General features: G+C 46.1%; 1 protein-coding gene across 1 annotated transcript; it reads left to right on the top strand.

Moving 5' to 3' along the window:
* The first annotated feature begins 200 nt into the window (after positions 1 to 200).
* LOC120841689 (sulfotransferase ssu-1-like) lies at positions 201 to 11,860 on the top strand. Its single transcript, XM_040212643.1, has 2 exons — positions 201 to 326; positions 11,063 to 11,860. The coding sequence occupies exons 1-2, from the start codon at positions 201 to 203 to the stop codon at positions 11,858 to 11,860; spliced, it is 924 nt and encodes a 307-aa protein (XP_040068577.1).
* The last annotated feature ends 1,137 nt before the right edge of the window (positions 11,861 to 12,997 follow it).

Genomic DNA, 12,997 nt, shown 5'->3' with positions numbered 1-12,997 from the left:
GCTATTTCTAGCAGCTTTTTGTGTAAAAACCCCTACAGCGCTTCTGAAAAAAATAAAACAAAATAAAGCCTTGATTTGGTTTGATTTTATCTCATTTTATTGGCGAATAAGCCCTATGGAATCCGATTCCTCGACTGCTTTCTTTATATATGTTTTATTACATTCTCAGTTGAAGGTACATCGCAACCATCTGCCTGATCATGAGCACGTCCAGACCGGTTCCAGACACCCAAAATGTCGACGGTAACGAGATCTGTGTCTACTTCAATCCATCACTCTACCGTGCGGTGGACGACTTCGAACCGCAAGAGGACGACGTGATTCAGGTGATTAGTTTCTAAACCAAATATTTTTACCTGCGCAAGCGCAGAAACCAGACGTCCGTGAGGAGACGCGTCTGCACATGCGCAGTGCCGACCGCAGCGCCACCGCAATGGCCTGACGTCGGAGAGTTGTGTAATTCTGTAAGGATGCCGGAGCCAAGGACAAAAAGGCCAGTTCTTGTTTGCTTGACGATGTGCGGGCCCCGACTGCTCTGCAGATGATGAAGGAGATGCAGAAACAATTCGATCACCACGTGTACAGAAGAAAACATTAGCTGGACGGTTTATATGAAATAGTAAATATTATATAGTAGGTGTAGTAATCTACGGTCTAAACTATAAATTTCAATGCGATATATGCTATAAATGCTGAGAAATGTAGGTAGGATGATTATGGAGGGATTACGAGCTGGTAATTTGTACAATTGGGAGACACCTAGCTTCCATTCTCCTCAGCACCGGGCGCGGATAGTTTTCATCGTTCGGCCTAAATTTGACCTACATTGATTTCTTAGAGGGAGGAAAAAGAAAACTACGCAGCGGGGGGGGGGGGGGGGGGGGGGGGGGGGGGGGGTATTTATCCAATCGATGTAGGACGTTGATATTTTTGCATTTCAAAAATAATTATTTTTTGTGTCATAAGTACTGACTGAGTTACTTTCTTAACTAATAGTAATTTATTAGAATTTGATTTCGTCGCAGTAGCCCACGCAAGGTGACAATAATTCATTTGATATTTATATATTGCGTGGTATATTTGTAATTCAATACTTTTGGGGACCGTGGCGTTTTTACGTTTGATACGACGTTCAAGTACTGATGTCGTAAGCATTTTTTTACGAAGCTATATGCATGAAGGTAAAGGATATTTTTTTGTCACCAAGGGCAGCATATCATTGGAAAAAACTAATTTCCGCTGCTCACGCTTTTAAGGTAAGCTTGGGTACTGAAATCGAAACACACCGGCTATGTGAAGGAAACAGAGCATTCGCAAGGAATCGGTCATTTCAACGCAATATAAAAGCGTTCCCTGGTGTTACATTGCATTATAAATCTCAATTTAAATGACTCCTTGCTCGTTGAATGGTGACTTAACTGACGGTTTCAAAAATAATCTCGTCCAATATGTGCAGGCATATTTATTTTACTTAAAGAAAATATACCAATGATTAGGCAGCGTAGACTCTGCAAGTGACGCCAAAGCGGCATCAATAAACACTGACAGGACGAATGTGGCAAAGAAAACCAGTATCGAATTCCCACCCATGTACCTCAATTACAGCCTCTTGCGGACGTGTAATTTGGACTGCTTACGACCGCACGCCTTAAAACTTCTTAAAAATCTCTTACAACGAGAGCACACACTGGAGTCATTTATCAGGTAGTCATGTTTTTTCTTGGTATTTGATAAGCCATTAAAGACATTATAAACGACGATTTTTCATAAACAGTATGTGCATTGACCCTGGCAAACACGGCCAGACCTTCGCTCACGTGAAATTCAGTTGTAGGGTCGTCTTAGTGATGGCGTGGGGATCGGTGGCCGAGCATTCCATTTTCGAACGCACGAGCGCAAGGAAGTGAAATCATGAGCTCCGAAGGAGCGGCGATAACGGCCCTCGCCGGCCGCGGTGATACTGTTTTTCCCGGCTCAAGTGAGTACAGGTTTTTGTTGCCCCAGCTTCCATCAGGTGATTCGATGAAGAAAGCGGACGTCCTTCACTGCGACATGGCCGGAAGGCCCGACAGGATTGAGGATTTTCGGCAACCGCTCGACGAACTAGGGGTCCTCAGGGAGGTAGCCGGAATTGGGGCGTACCAGATGTCCCATGTCTGGCTGCTTGACCTGAGGTCCGACGCGGTTAAGCTCAAGCTGGTGAACGCAGGGCGGCTCGCTGTCAAAGGACGCACCTGCATCGTCGTGGACCCCTCCAGGCAAGAGGTGCGCATCAAGTTGCACTGGGTGGCGTTCGACGTGTCGAACGACACCATTCGCAAGGCTTTCTCGGAGTACGGCGAGGTGAAGGACGTTGCGTCCGATCGCTGGAAGGTGCCGGGCTTCGAGGGAGCCGAGTCTACCACCCGGATAGTGCGGCTGGTACTCCGGGAGGGTGTCAACCTTGACCGCCTCCCCCATCAGCTGCGCTTAGGAGGTGGCTTGGTATTGGTCGTCGTGCCTGGGAGGGCCCCAGTATGCCTCCGGTGCCGTAGGACGCGGCATATACGTCGAGACTGCCGGGCTCCCAGGTGCTCCGAGTGCCACGCCTATGGCCATGAGCGTGACGACTGTGTCCGCTCCTACGCCCGAGCCGTGGGACGAGGAGTCAACGAAGACCACGTTGACGACATGATGGACGAGGAAGAGGCGGAGAGAGCGGCCGCGCCCGTGAAAACCCAGGCCGAACAAGCCAAGAGCGACGTCGCTTCCGGCACCTCCCCCGAAGTGAGCAACCTCGTGCTGCCGGACAAGCCGTCAACTGCGGCTCCTGCAGATCCACCTGCAGTCGAGCGCTTGACGGTACCTCCAACAGGGAGCGCCGGCGGCGCAGCTGGTGCTTCGCCATTGCCAGACGAGGTCTCCATCACACCAGAGATGGACGTCGAGCTGGGCTCTGCGAAGCGTAGGTTCGAAGACGTCACGGACACGACTGGCCGTTCACTGCGACAAACTGTCGCAGTGAACGGCAGTGTAGGCGGGTTGGTCCTCACTAACCCATGGTCTCCTTACAAAGTCCTGTCCGAGTAGCGACCCTTAACGTCCGAGGCCTCTCAGATCGCAGGAGGCAGAGGCAACTCTGCCGTCTAGCAGTCGAACAGGGCCTCGACATCATCGCTGTGCAGGAGACCAAGGTCGAGAGTGAGGACCAGACCAACTTCATGGTTAGACCTTTTTTGGCGCGTTACGAAGTGTGTGTTAGTCACGCGGTTGGGTCGTCGGCGGGCTGTTTGTCGTTAGTGCCCCACAGTTTGGGTGCAACAGTCGAAGCGGTGACGACGTGTGATTCAGGGCGCTTTGTTGTATGTGATTTTTCTCTTTCATCGTATGATTGGAGGGTCATTTGTGTGTACCCCTCCAATAGGGTTGATGAGCGGCGGGAGTTTTTTGATTTCATGCATCAGTGTTGCAAAAGTGATTGCCTCATTATTTTTCTTGGCGATTTCAATTGCGTCTGCTCCGCTGGGGACAAGTCCAGCTCAACGCCCTATCGCGATTTAAGCACCGAGAGCCTTCTGAGGTTAATCAACGAGTCTGGCTTTGATGACGTCGGGGAATGCTTGAGGAATGGCCGCGAAATCCAGTACACCTCTTTCCAAAGGTCGAGGCACGCACGTCTAGATCGAGCGTACGTTTCTTTAGATTTGATACCATTGTGTTATGAATATCGCGTGCACCCTGTTTCCTTTAGTGATCACTGTCTAGTTTCCTTTTGTATGCGTAGTAAATCCCAAGCCAGGAAAGTCTTCAGCTGGGAATTATGGAAATTGAACGGGAAACTGTTGGAGGATGACGTTTTCACTGCCCAAGTGCAGGCCGCGGTTGAAACACTGGAGAGCCAGAAAAAATTAGGGTATGGTATGAGATAGGAGCTTTTTAAGCAGGCAATAAAAATGAAAGCGTTAGAGCGGGCAGGCGTACTTAAAAGCACTGAAAGAAGCAACGAAATGTTATTGCGTAATAATTTGCGGATACCGCTAAAGGAGGAGACTAAAATGCCTGGCGCATACAAAGACGATATTTCTTGTGTGAAAGATAAACTCGAGATTCTAGATCGGGAACGATATTGTGGGGCGATTGTTAGAGCCAGAGCCGAAAGACGGTCTTCGCCAACTAAGCGTGCGCTGAGCCTCAAGAAAAGATATGCTCGGCGTAACGAGATAACGGGGGTAGAGAGGAACGGATCACTCACGACCGATAAGGAAGAAATCGAACTCGCATTTTTCGAATATTACAGTAGATTATTTGCGTCTTGTCCAGTAGATGTCCAGCTTTTGAAAGATGAATTTTTGGGTTTCATGCCGCGCATAGATGACGAAACGAAAGAATTACTAGAATCAACCATCAGCGTAGAGGAAGTGGTCTTTGCAATAGAAGCCCTAAACCCGGGAAAGTCTCCTGGCCCAGACGGCCTAACTGCAGTTTTTTATTACTCAGAAGCACGAGATTGCCGCAGTCCTAGCCAAGGTATTCAATGAAGCATATGATTTGAATATGCTGCCTCCATCTCTTATGTCGTCGCACAGAGTGTTAATTCCCAAAACAGATGACGCAGTTAAGTTGCAGCACGTCACAGCGTATCGGCCGATCAGTCTGACTAATGTCGACTACAAAATTTTAATGAAGATCTTAGCAAGGAGATTGCAATCTGTAATATGGGAAATAGTGGGGCCCCATCACACTTGCGGCATTAAAGGAAGGACTATTTGCACCAACATCCATAAAGCACGCAGTGTTCCGGAGTGTTGCGACGCAATGCGTACTTGCGTTGCGATGCTCCAGGTAGATTTGGAAAAGGCTTTTGATCGCGTGCCTCACGACCTGCTTTTAACCATTCTCGATCATGTAAACGTCGGCGCTGTTATCCGTGAAGGTGTCAGCATAGCGTACAACGGTTGCTCGACGAGACTTATGGTGAGCAAGTTGGTTGGAAAACGTATAAAAGTTAATCGATCCGTCCGCCAAGGGTGTCCTTTGTCACCACTTCTTTTTTGCATTTACATAGAATCCCTTTGCATTAGTATTTTTAAAAACAGTACTATCAGTGGTTTTCAGCTTCATGCGACCGAAGTTAAAGTGTTAGCGTAGGCTGATGATATTGCAGTGTTTTGTTCCAACCGCGAGAGTATTGTTCAAGTCGTTCACACGCTTAAACGTTATTGCGAAGTCAGTGGCAGCTCTGTTAACTGGGCCAAGTGCCTGGGATTTTGGCATGGAGAATGAAGCTCTACTCCTGGTTCATTTGCCAACATGCAGTGGGTGACCACCCCCGTAAAATATTTGGGAGTGCCTCTAGAAAATTATCGCGATAGCGAACCCTATTGGCGACGGCAGGTGGTGGAGCTTCGCGAAAGAGTAGAAAAAAGTCGGAGGTATGATCTGTCTATTTTTGCACGGGCCACAGTTTGCAATTTGTTTTTTGTCAGCAAACTGTGGTACGTTCTACAAGTTTTGCATTGTTCGCGGGTAAATGTGCAGAAATTGCACCGGGTATTTGCAGTGTTTATTTGGGGTTCCACGTGGGAGCGATCGAGTAGGACGAAGCTTTTCCGGCGCGTACGCAATGGGGGGCTTAGTTTGACGCATTTGTTTTTACGTCAACTTGTTAATCGGTTCATGTATTTTCGGGACATAAGTGACCCCTTTTTGCGCACCGTTTGTCAAGTGAGAGTTGCAAGCAGGTTGCCTGAGTTGATTGTTTCCACGTCTTCGATGTCGGGTGGTATTCATGGATATTTAAAGGAAGTCGTTGCCTCATGTAAATTTCTGTTATCTCGTTTTTCAGTTGAGTATTTGAGTGAGGTTCCTCAAAAAAGATCGTATAAGGCAGTGTGGGATACTGTGTTTCCTGTACCTCTATACAGAGCCTTATACTGTGCAGGCCCAGGGCAAGATGTCTTGAAGCGCGTTAAGCGTATGGTGGTGCCCGCAGGCACCAAGACTTTCTTCTTTACATTACTTTCAGGTACACTGCCGGTCAAGACATGGCTAAACGAGAGGGGACTTTTTGTACCGTGGGGGGATCACTGCTTTTTATGCAAAAAGCCAGAGACGGTCGAACACGTGTTTCTTGAGTGCTGGGATGGGGTCTTCTTCTGGGACGTCCTCCAACGTACCATGAAGAAGGACCTCCCTCTAGATGCGCATGGAATCTGTTATCTATCGGTTAAAAACGAGGAAGGTTTTCCCTTTGACCTGGTTATGTTGTTGGGTCTGCACAGTATTTCAAAGTCCCGAATGGCTGTACACAACGCTGACAATAATGTACGGGAGGCGCGGGAATATTTTCGTGAAAGTGCATCTTTGTTAGTTGAAATCAACAGAGCACATAAGTGCGAGCCTGAGTGGCTTCCGCGCATTGAGGCACTTTTGTCCATGAAACAATTTTAGCCTCCGACGCCAGTCACTTCGGACTGGTTTAGTTTAGCCTTGCCCTGCTTCCTATGGTTGGAGCGATATACCTGCCTATTTGACAATGTAAAAAAATCCTGCAATAAAGAAAAAAAAAAAAAAAAAGGATCGGTGGCCGAGTGGGCTAGCGCACGCCAGCTCGGAGCACGTGGAGCGAAAGCTCGCCCTGCCGAACCAACACCACCTATACCCTGTTTCATACTTAGCGTGCAACGCTGTGAAAGCTACTGGCGCGAGCGTGGGGCTTGATCTCGTTGATCATTCGCACGCGGTCTCGCCCAAACAATACCATAGATGAAGCCACGCGCTCGCGCCAGTAGCTTTGACTGCGTTGCACGCTAAGTATGAAACCATAGTATAGACAGAAGGCCTCCACACGCGTCATCATAGTCAGATCGATCGAGGCGAGAGATTGGGCACGAGTGCTGCGTCAGTGTTCGGCTGCGGCTCGTGGCCAATCAGCGCGTCGAAGGTCGGACTCGGGTCCAATAGCCGACCGAGCGTGATCCGACTGTAATGACGTTTCATAGAGGAAGAGGAAACCATGCGGAGGCCTTCTGTCTAGGTGGTGTTGGCCGAACCCAGGGCCGGTTTGCTCATCTTGCGGCTGCGGACGCGGCCGCGGCCAGGAGGGATTTTTACGTCACGTGACCAGCTCCATGGGGACAAGGAAGTACCTAGCGTCCCTGCCTAATGGCGGAGAGATCCGCATCGCTTCAAGCACAAAAGCCTAATTTCGCTCGCAGAAACTGATTGGAGGGACCTTCAACTGGAATCTAATTGACCGCCCCTTTATACTGTAGGAGCGGCAGGTAAAGTTACGGCCAGGGAGGGCAAATAGGAGCCAAAATAAAAAAAAAAACCACACGAGATAAAAGCGGTAGCGGCATGTTTATATACCTCCGCCGGCGCCGCGCTTTGCGCCTTCTGTTGTGGTCGAGAGGTTAAAGCGCCGGTACTTGTCGTCGCGGCGTGAAAGTTCCGGGTTCAAATCGCGCTAAGGACTTCTTTTTTTGTGTGTGTATTTTGCGCGTGTTTTACTTTTGAACTGTGATCCTTTTTTGGAAATCATCCACTTGCACTACTGCGAAGAAGAAGAAAAAAAGATCAACGCAAGTTAACGCGCTAATGCACTCATTTCGTAATGTTCATTAAAAGGAAACCAAGCTAACAGCATCAGTATGGCTTTCACACAAGCGGAGCCGAAACAAGCATCCTTTCCCCAGAGTTTACAGTTTTACCTGTTTTCAAATAACGCTCTTGCTGCGGTTCCTTTCAATAACAAGAGACGCCTATTTAGGACTAATAAAAACTGCAGTTGTAGCAATTAAAAAAAAAATAAAACAAGCAAAAAAAAAATACTAGCAGCTGTGGATACATTGATTGAGCGAAATCCTACAGGCAAGGCAGCAGGTCAAACGTCTGAGGAAGTAGTAAAACTGAACTAAAAGAGATCATACTTTTACTTGCATGGAATGAGATAAAAAGTATATTTATATTCTTTACATTTTGTTGTGACAATCGTTTTGTAATATTAACACATTACTTGTTGAATTTTAGTAGAATAGCAGACGATCACGACCAAATGCAAAAATGAATCAGGCATCGACCATCGCAAACCCTCTCTCTCATGCAAACACCTAAACTGACTTTGGATCAAGAAATGGGATTAATTATAATTAATTCCATTTCTTGATCCAACGTCATTTTAGGTGTTTGCATTAGAGAGAGGGTTTGCGATGGTCGATGCCTGATTCATTTTTGCATTTGGTCGTGATCGTCTGCTAGTCTAACTAATATTCAACAAGTAATGTGTTAATATTACAAAACGATTGCCACAACAAAATGTAAAGAGTATAAATATACTTTTTATCTCATTCCATGCAAGGAAAAGTATGATCTCTTTTAGTTCAGTTTTACTACTTTCTCAGACGTTTGACCTGCTGCCTTGCCTGTAGGATTTCGCTCAATCAATGTATCCACAGCTGCTAGTCTTTTTTTTTTTGCTTGTTTTATATTTTTTTTAATTGCTACAACTGCAGATTTTATTAGTCCTAAATAGGCGTCTCTTGTTATTGAAAGGAATCGTAGAAAGAGCGTTATTTGAAAACAGGTAAAATTGTAAACTCTGGGGAAAGGATGCTTGTTTCGGCTCCGCTTGTGTGAAAGCCATACTGATGCTGTTAGCTTGGTTTCCTTTTAATGAACATTACGAAATGATTGCATTAGCGCGTTAACTTGCGTTGATCTTTTTTTTCTTCTTCCCGGTGTTTCGATTGAACAGGTGGGACTAACAGTAAAAGCGTGTAAGGCGCAGTAGTGCAAGTGGATGATTTCCAAAAAAGGATCACAGTTCAAAAGTAAGACACGCGCAAAATACACAAAAAAAAAAAAAAAAAAAGTCCCTAGCGCGATTTGAACCCGGAACTTTCACGCCGCGACGACACGAGGTGCGGCGCCGGCGGAGGTATATAAAAATACCGCTGCCGCTTCTATCTCGTGTGGTTTTTTTCTTTATTTTGGCTCGTATTTGCCCTCCCTCGCCGTAACTTTACCTGCCGCTCCTACAGTATAAAGGGGCGGTCAATTAGATTCCAGTTGAAGGCCCCTCCAATCAGTTTCTGCGAGCGAAGTTAGGCTTTTGTGCTTGAAGCGATGCGGGTCTCTCCGCCATTAGGCAGGGACGCTAGGTACTTCCTCGTCCCCATGGAGCTGGTCACGTGACGTAAAAATCCCTCCTGGCCGCGGCCGCGTCCGCAGCCGCAAGATGAGCAAACCGGCCTAGGGATCTTGGGTTCAGTCCCCACCTCTGCCTGTTTTGATCTGGATGAGCATCGTACCGGCGTGCGGTCATGTATCACCACTGCGTGGTGCACGTTAAAGACCCCAGGCTAGCTGTTGTACTACACTGGCTAAATTGCTCATCTACGACTGAGGGACGAGTCACCCGCTGGGGCAGACTAGGTCACACAACGATTTTAATTTTTAATAGACTGCGTCAGTGTTTTCTTTCGTCGTGGGATTAAAAGATTCGCTCCTAAGCAAAGACAAGTTTGTGAGCAGTCGTTTAGCGGCATACTCTAAACCAAACCCTGCCGCATTAAAAAAAAAAAAAAAAGACTGAAGATTTTTTTTTTATGGTAGAGCGTATAGTTTGTCGTATTTCCCTTTTTCGTTTTTTGTTGTCTGTATCTTTTCTTTCTCACTTCCTTCTACAGTGCTGCGGCGCTTTGAGCTATGTAAAATAAATAAGCAGTCTTGTTTCCTAACAGTTTTTAAAACAAAAGATAATAAAACTTATCAACCGCGCAGTGTTTTTCTATCTTTTTTTTTTTCTTTTTTTACGTATGTTTTCAGAGTTTGTATTGTACATTCTCCTATTGTAAAAGTCAGAGATTAAGATACCACACCATTCTGGAGTTGTTTGTTTTTCAGATATTTTCTCTGCAAAAACTTGCTAATCCAACTGTTTTTGATGTTTCTATATTTTAATATTCTTACCTATTTTGTGCCGGGGATGCCGGACGCAAGTAGTGCGCATAATAGATAAAAAGAAAGAAAAAGAAAACAGAAATAAAAGTGTGAAAAAATAAATCGAAGGAAAGAGAGAGAATGACGCCGGCCGGGTTCTGGCTTCTGGGGGAAAGGGGGGGGGGGGGGGGGGGCGAGCTCTGCTGCGGCGGCGCGCGGGAGCAGCGCCGGTCTGTGGGGTGTCGTTCCTTGGAACTATCAGGTGCGCCGGCCGCATCGCAGCCATTTTAAAAGCCGTGCCGTGGAGAAAATTCTCCACGTTTTTTTGCGGTTACGGACAACGCCGCCTCCGCTCGATGGGGCAGTTCATGCCCTCGCATTAAAACTACATCCGCTGCTAAATTACAGTCAAAGAGAAGGCGAGCTGGTGGAAGTTTATCACGATGACTTAATCCGACACTGGTGCAGAAGGAGTAAAAATGTTTTACAATGGATATCATTTACGCTTAAAATGTGAGTGAGTGGAGATATCCGAACACATCGGCCATTTCACTTACCCCAGCTGGCGTACATGGGCATACTCTTTACTATGCATGTACAGTCTCCGGTGATATGAAAGAGCCTTGGTTAGCGCGGGACTCCGCAGCCCTATGGTGGTATCTAACGGAAAACTGCTGAGGCTATTGTGAGAACGAGGACATATCCTTGGTTGTTCATTTCTTGAGGTTCCTGACCACTTGCTCGGCAAACGAGTGCCGAGTCAACACCAATAATAGTAATATGCTCGCTAAGGAAGAAAAAAAAACGCTTATCGATATTTATTTGTTGAACTTACCACGCGCTCATGACTGATTACTCTACCCGCCGGCGGTAGTTTAAGTCTTGCTTTATTTTGCATTTTTTCGCGGAATGTCCCTACATTCGGTGCTAAAATCAACATCAACTCAGCGACAGGTATTCATAAAGGGGAATACCGGCAATTATTGAACAGCCGCTGAAGCCTCGATAATAGCGGAGCTTCCTTTTGGTGATAGCTCTTCGGGCCTTCTAAGCCACACACCCGCCTGGAATTTTTCAAATCTTCTACGGCTTTACGTTTCTTAATTATTCTTTTATAACAACTGCGAAATGCATTTCGCAGGTGACCTTTCCCCGATCGGGCACTCACTGGGCACAGCAAATCATCCAGCTCATTGTTCACAGCGGAAAATCAGCGAGTTCGTTCACCGAGTTCACCGAGAGAGCCCCGTTCCTGGAGATGCAGGGGCTCAAGACGACAGGCCAGCCTAGACTACTACGATCGCACCTTCCAATCGGCAAAGTTCCATTCAGTCCGAAAGCAAAATACGTCTACGTCGCCAGAAATCCGTGGGATTGCTGCGTGTCCTGTTACCACCTGGTCCACGAAGCACCAGCGTTCAACTTCTCAGCCGGAACTTTCGAAGAATTCGTAGACGTGTTTCTAGGGGGACAGTTCGGTTTTGGCAACTACTTTGACCACGTTTTCTCGGGTTACAAGCACAAAGACAAGCCGAACGTATTCTTCCTGACGTACGAGGAACTTCAGAAGAACAAGGCTGACGTTGTCTTGAGATTAGCTTACTTCCTAGGAAAAGGCTATGGAAGAATGCTGGAAGAAAACGAAAATGTCTTCAAGGAGGTACTCGACAAGAGTACTGTCAGCTTTATGAAAGGTTTTATGAGGCCCTCTCCCGAAGAGCTCAACCTGGCTCTTGGTAAGACTCCCGCACAATTCGAACGACTGAAAGAGATTGTCACAATTAAAGCGGATGAGGCAAAAGTGAACATTCTTCGCAAAGGTGAGATGGGCCAGTGGAAAAATTATTTTAAGCCAGAAACCACACGAAAAATGCAAGCTGCAATTGATGAGAAGAACAAGAAATACGGTATAATTGACCTATGGAAACAGATTCTGTAACCGGGATTTTTGTTTCATAACTGGTTGGCACGTTCAGCAACACCCTCCCTTTTTTCTCCCTAAAAGCGTAATAAAGAAAATGTTGTGAGGGACACATTTATAATCTTTGCACTTGACTCCGTTATAACTATAGTTAGGTTATTGCACATGCCTGCGCTTAGGTCGCTTTAGGCTTAAAAAGATGACATCTGTTTGTTACTTTGGTACATGTTAAAATAAAATGGGGGAACCACACGCAATAATTAGTAGAGGGAATACATTGACACACTGTGACACTGGGTCTTGACTTTCGTTGTCTTTCATTTTTTTTGTCTGTTTATTCCCTTTTTCGACTACAAAAAACGACAGTTGACTGTCAGCGCTCTGGCTGTGTAATCCTTCTACTTTTCTTTATGTCGTTTTCCGCTTTATTAATGTTCCTTGTAACCTTTACCTACCCGCTCATCTAGAAAGATAGTAGCAGGTTTCAGGCTAAACAGCTACCACGTAAAGCACTGTGAATGGGGTAATCGCCATCACCTTGAACTTGACAACATCTATAAAGGAACTCTGGATACAGTAAACCGCCATGGTACAACCATGAACTGTGGGATCTTGCAACAAATCGCACACGTACGCGTTGTCAAGATGTATTTATCTCTATGGTTTCAATGTAGGGTTGACCCGCAAAATTTCCGACATGGTTTGCCAAGCAGCATTGAACGGGACACGCATACACACATCTGGCATTCGTGAAATTGCCGCACCATCGCACACATTCGTTTGATTATAGCAGAGCTGTTATGATCGCTTACGACATTCCTCGCTCCTCTTACTCTTTGGTTTATTAAAAAGAAAAGGCTCTTAATAGACAATTTGTTTCGCGTTTAGGCCCCGCACAACCACTGTAGCAGATTTCCAAAATTATAAGGTCTATAGTCATATTTAAAAAAAAGAAAATGCATATATGTCTCACCGTTGTATAAAACGCACCGGCAATTTTTTTTTTTAAACAGAGAAACAAACAAAACAAGAAAAAAACAGATACATTGATAAATACGGTATATGCCTCATCTTCCTTATTCCGTTCGTTAACCACGCGGACATTTTAAAACAAACCGTTAATGACTCTGGCCATATGCTCTGGCTTATCTGCCC

Source organism: Ixodes scapularis, unplaced genomic scaffold, assembly GCF_016920785.2.
Source record: "Ixodes scapularis isolate PalLabHiFi unplaced genomic scaffold, ASM1692078v2 PGA_scaffold4__175_contigs__length_147842914, whole genome shotgun sequence".
Classification (NCBI taxonomy): Eukaryota; Metazoa; Arthropoda; class Arachnida; order Ixodida; family Ixodidae; genus Ixodes; species Ixodes scapularis.
Note: the sequence above shows the minus strand (reverse complement) of the source record. Positions and strands in the feature narration are given on the sequence as shown.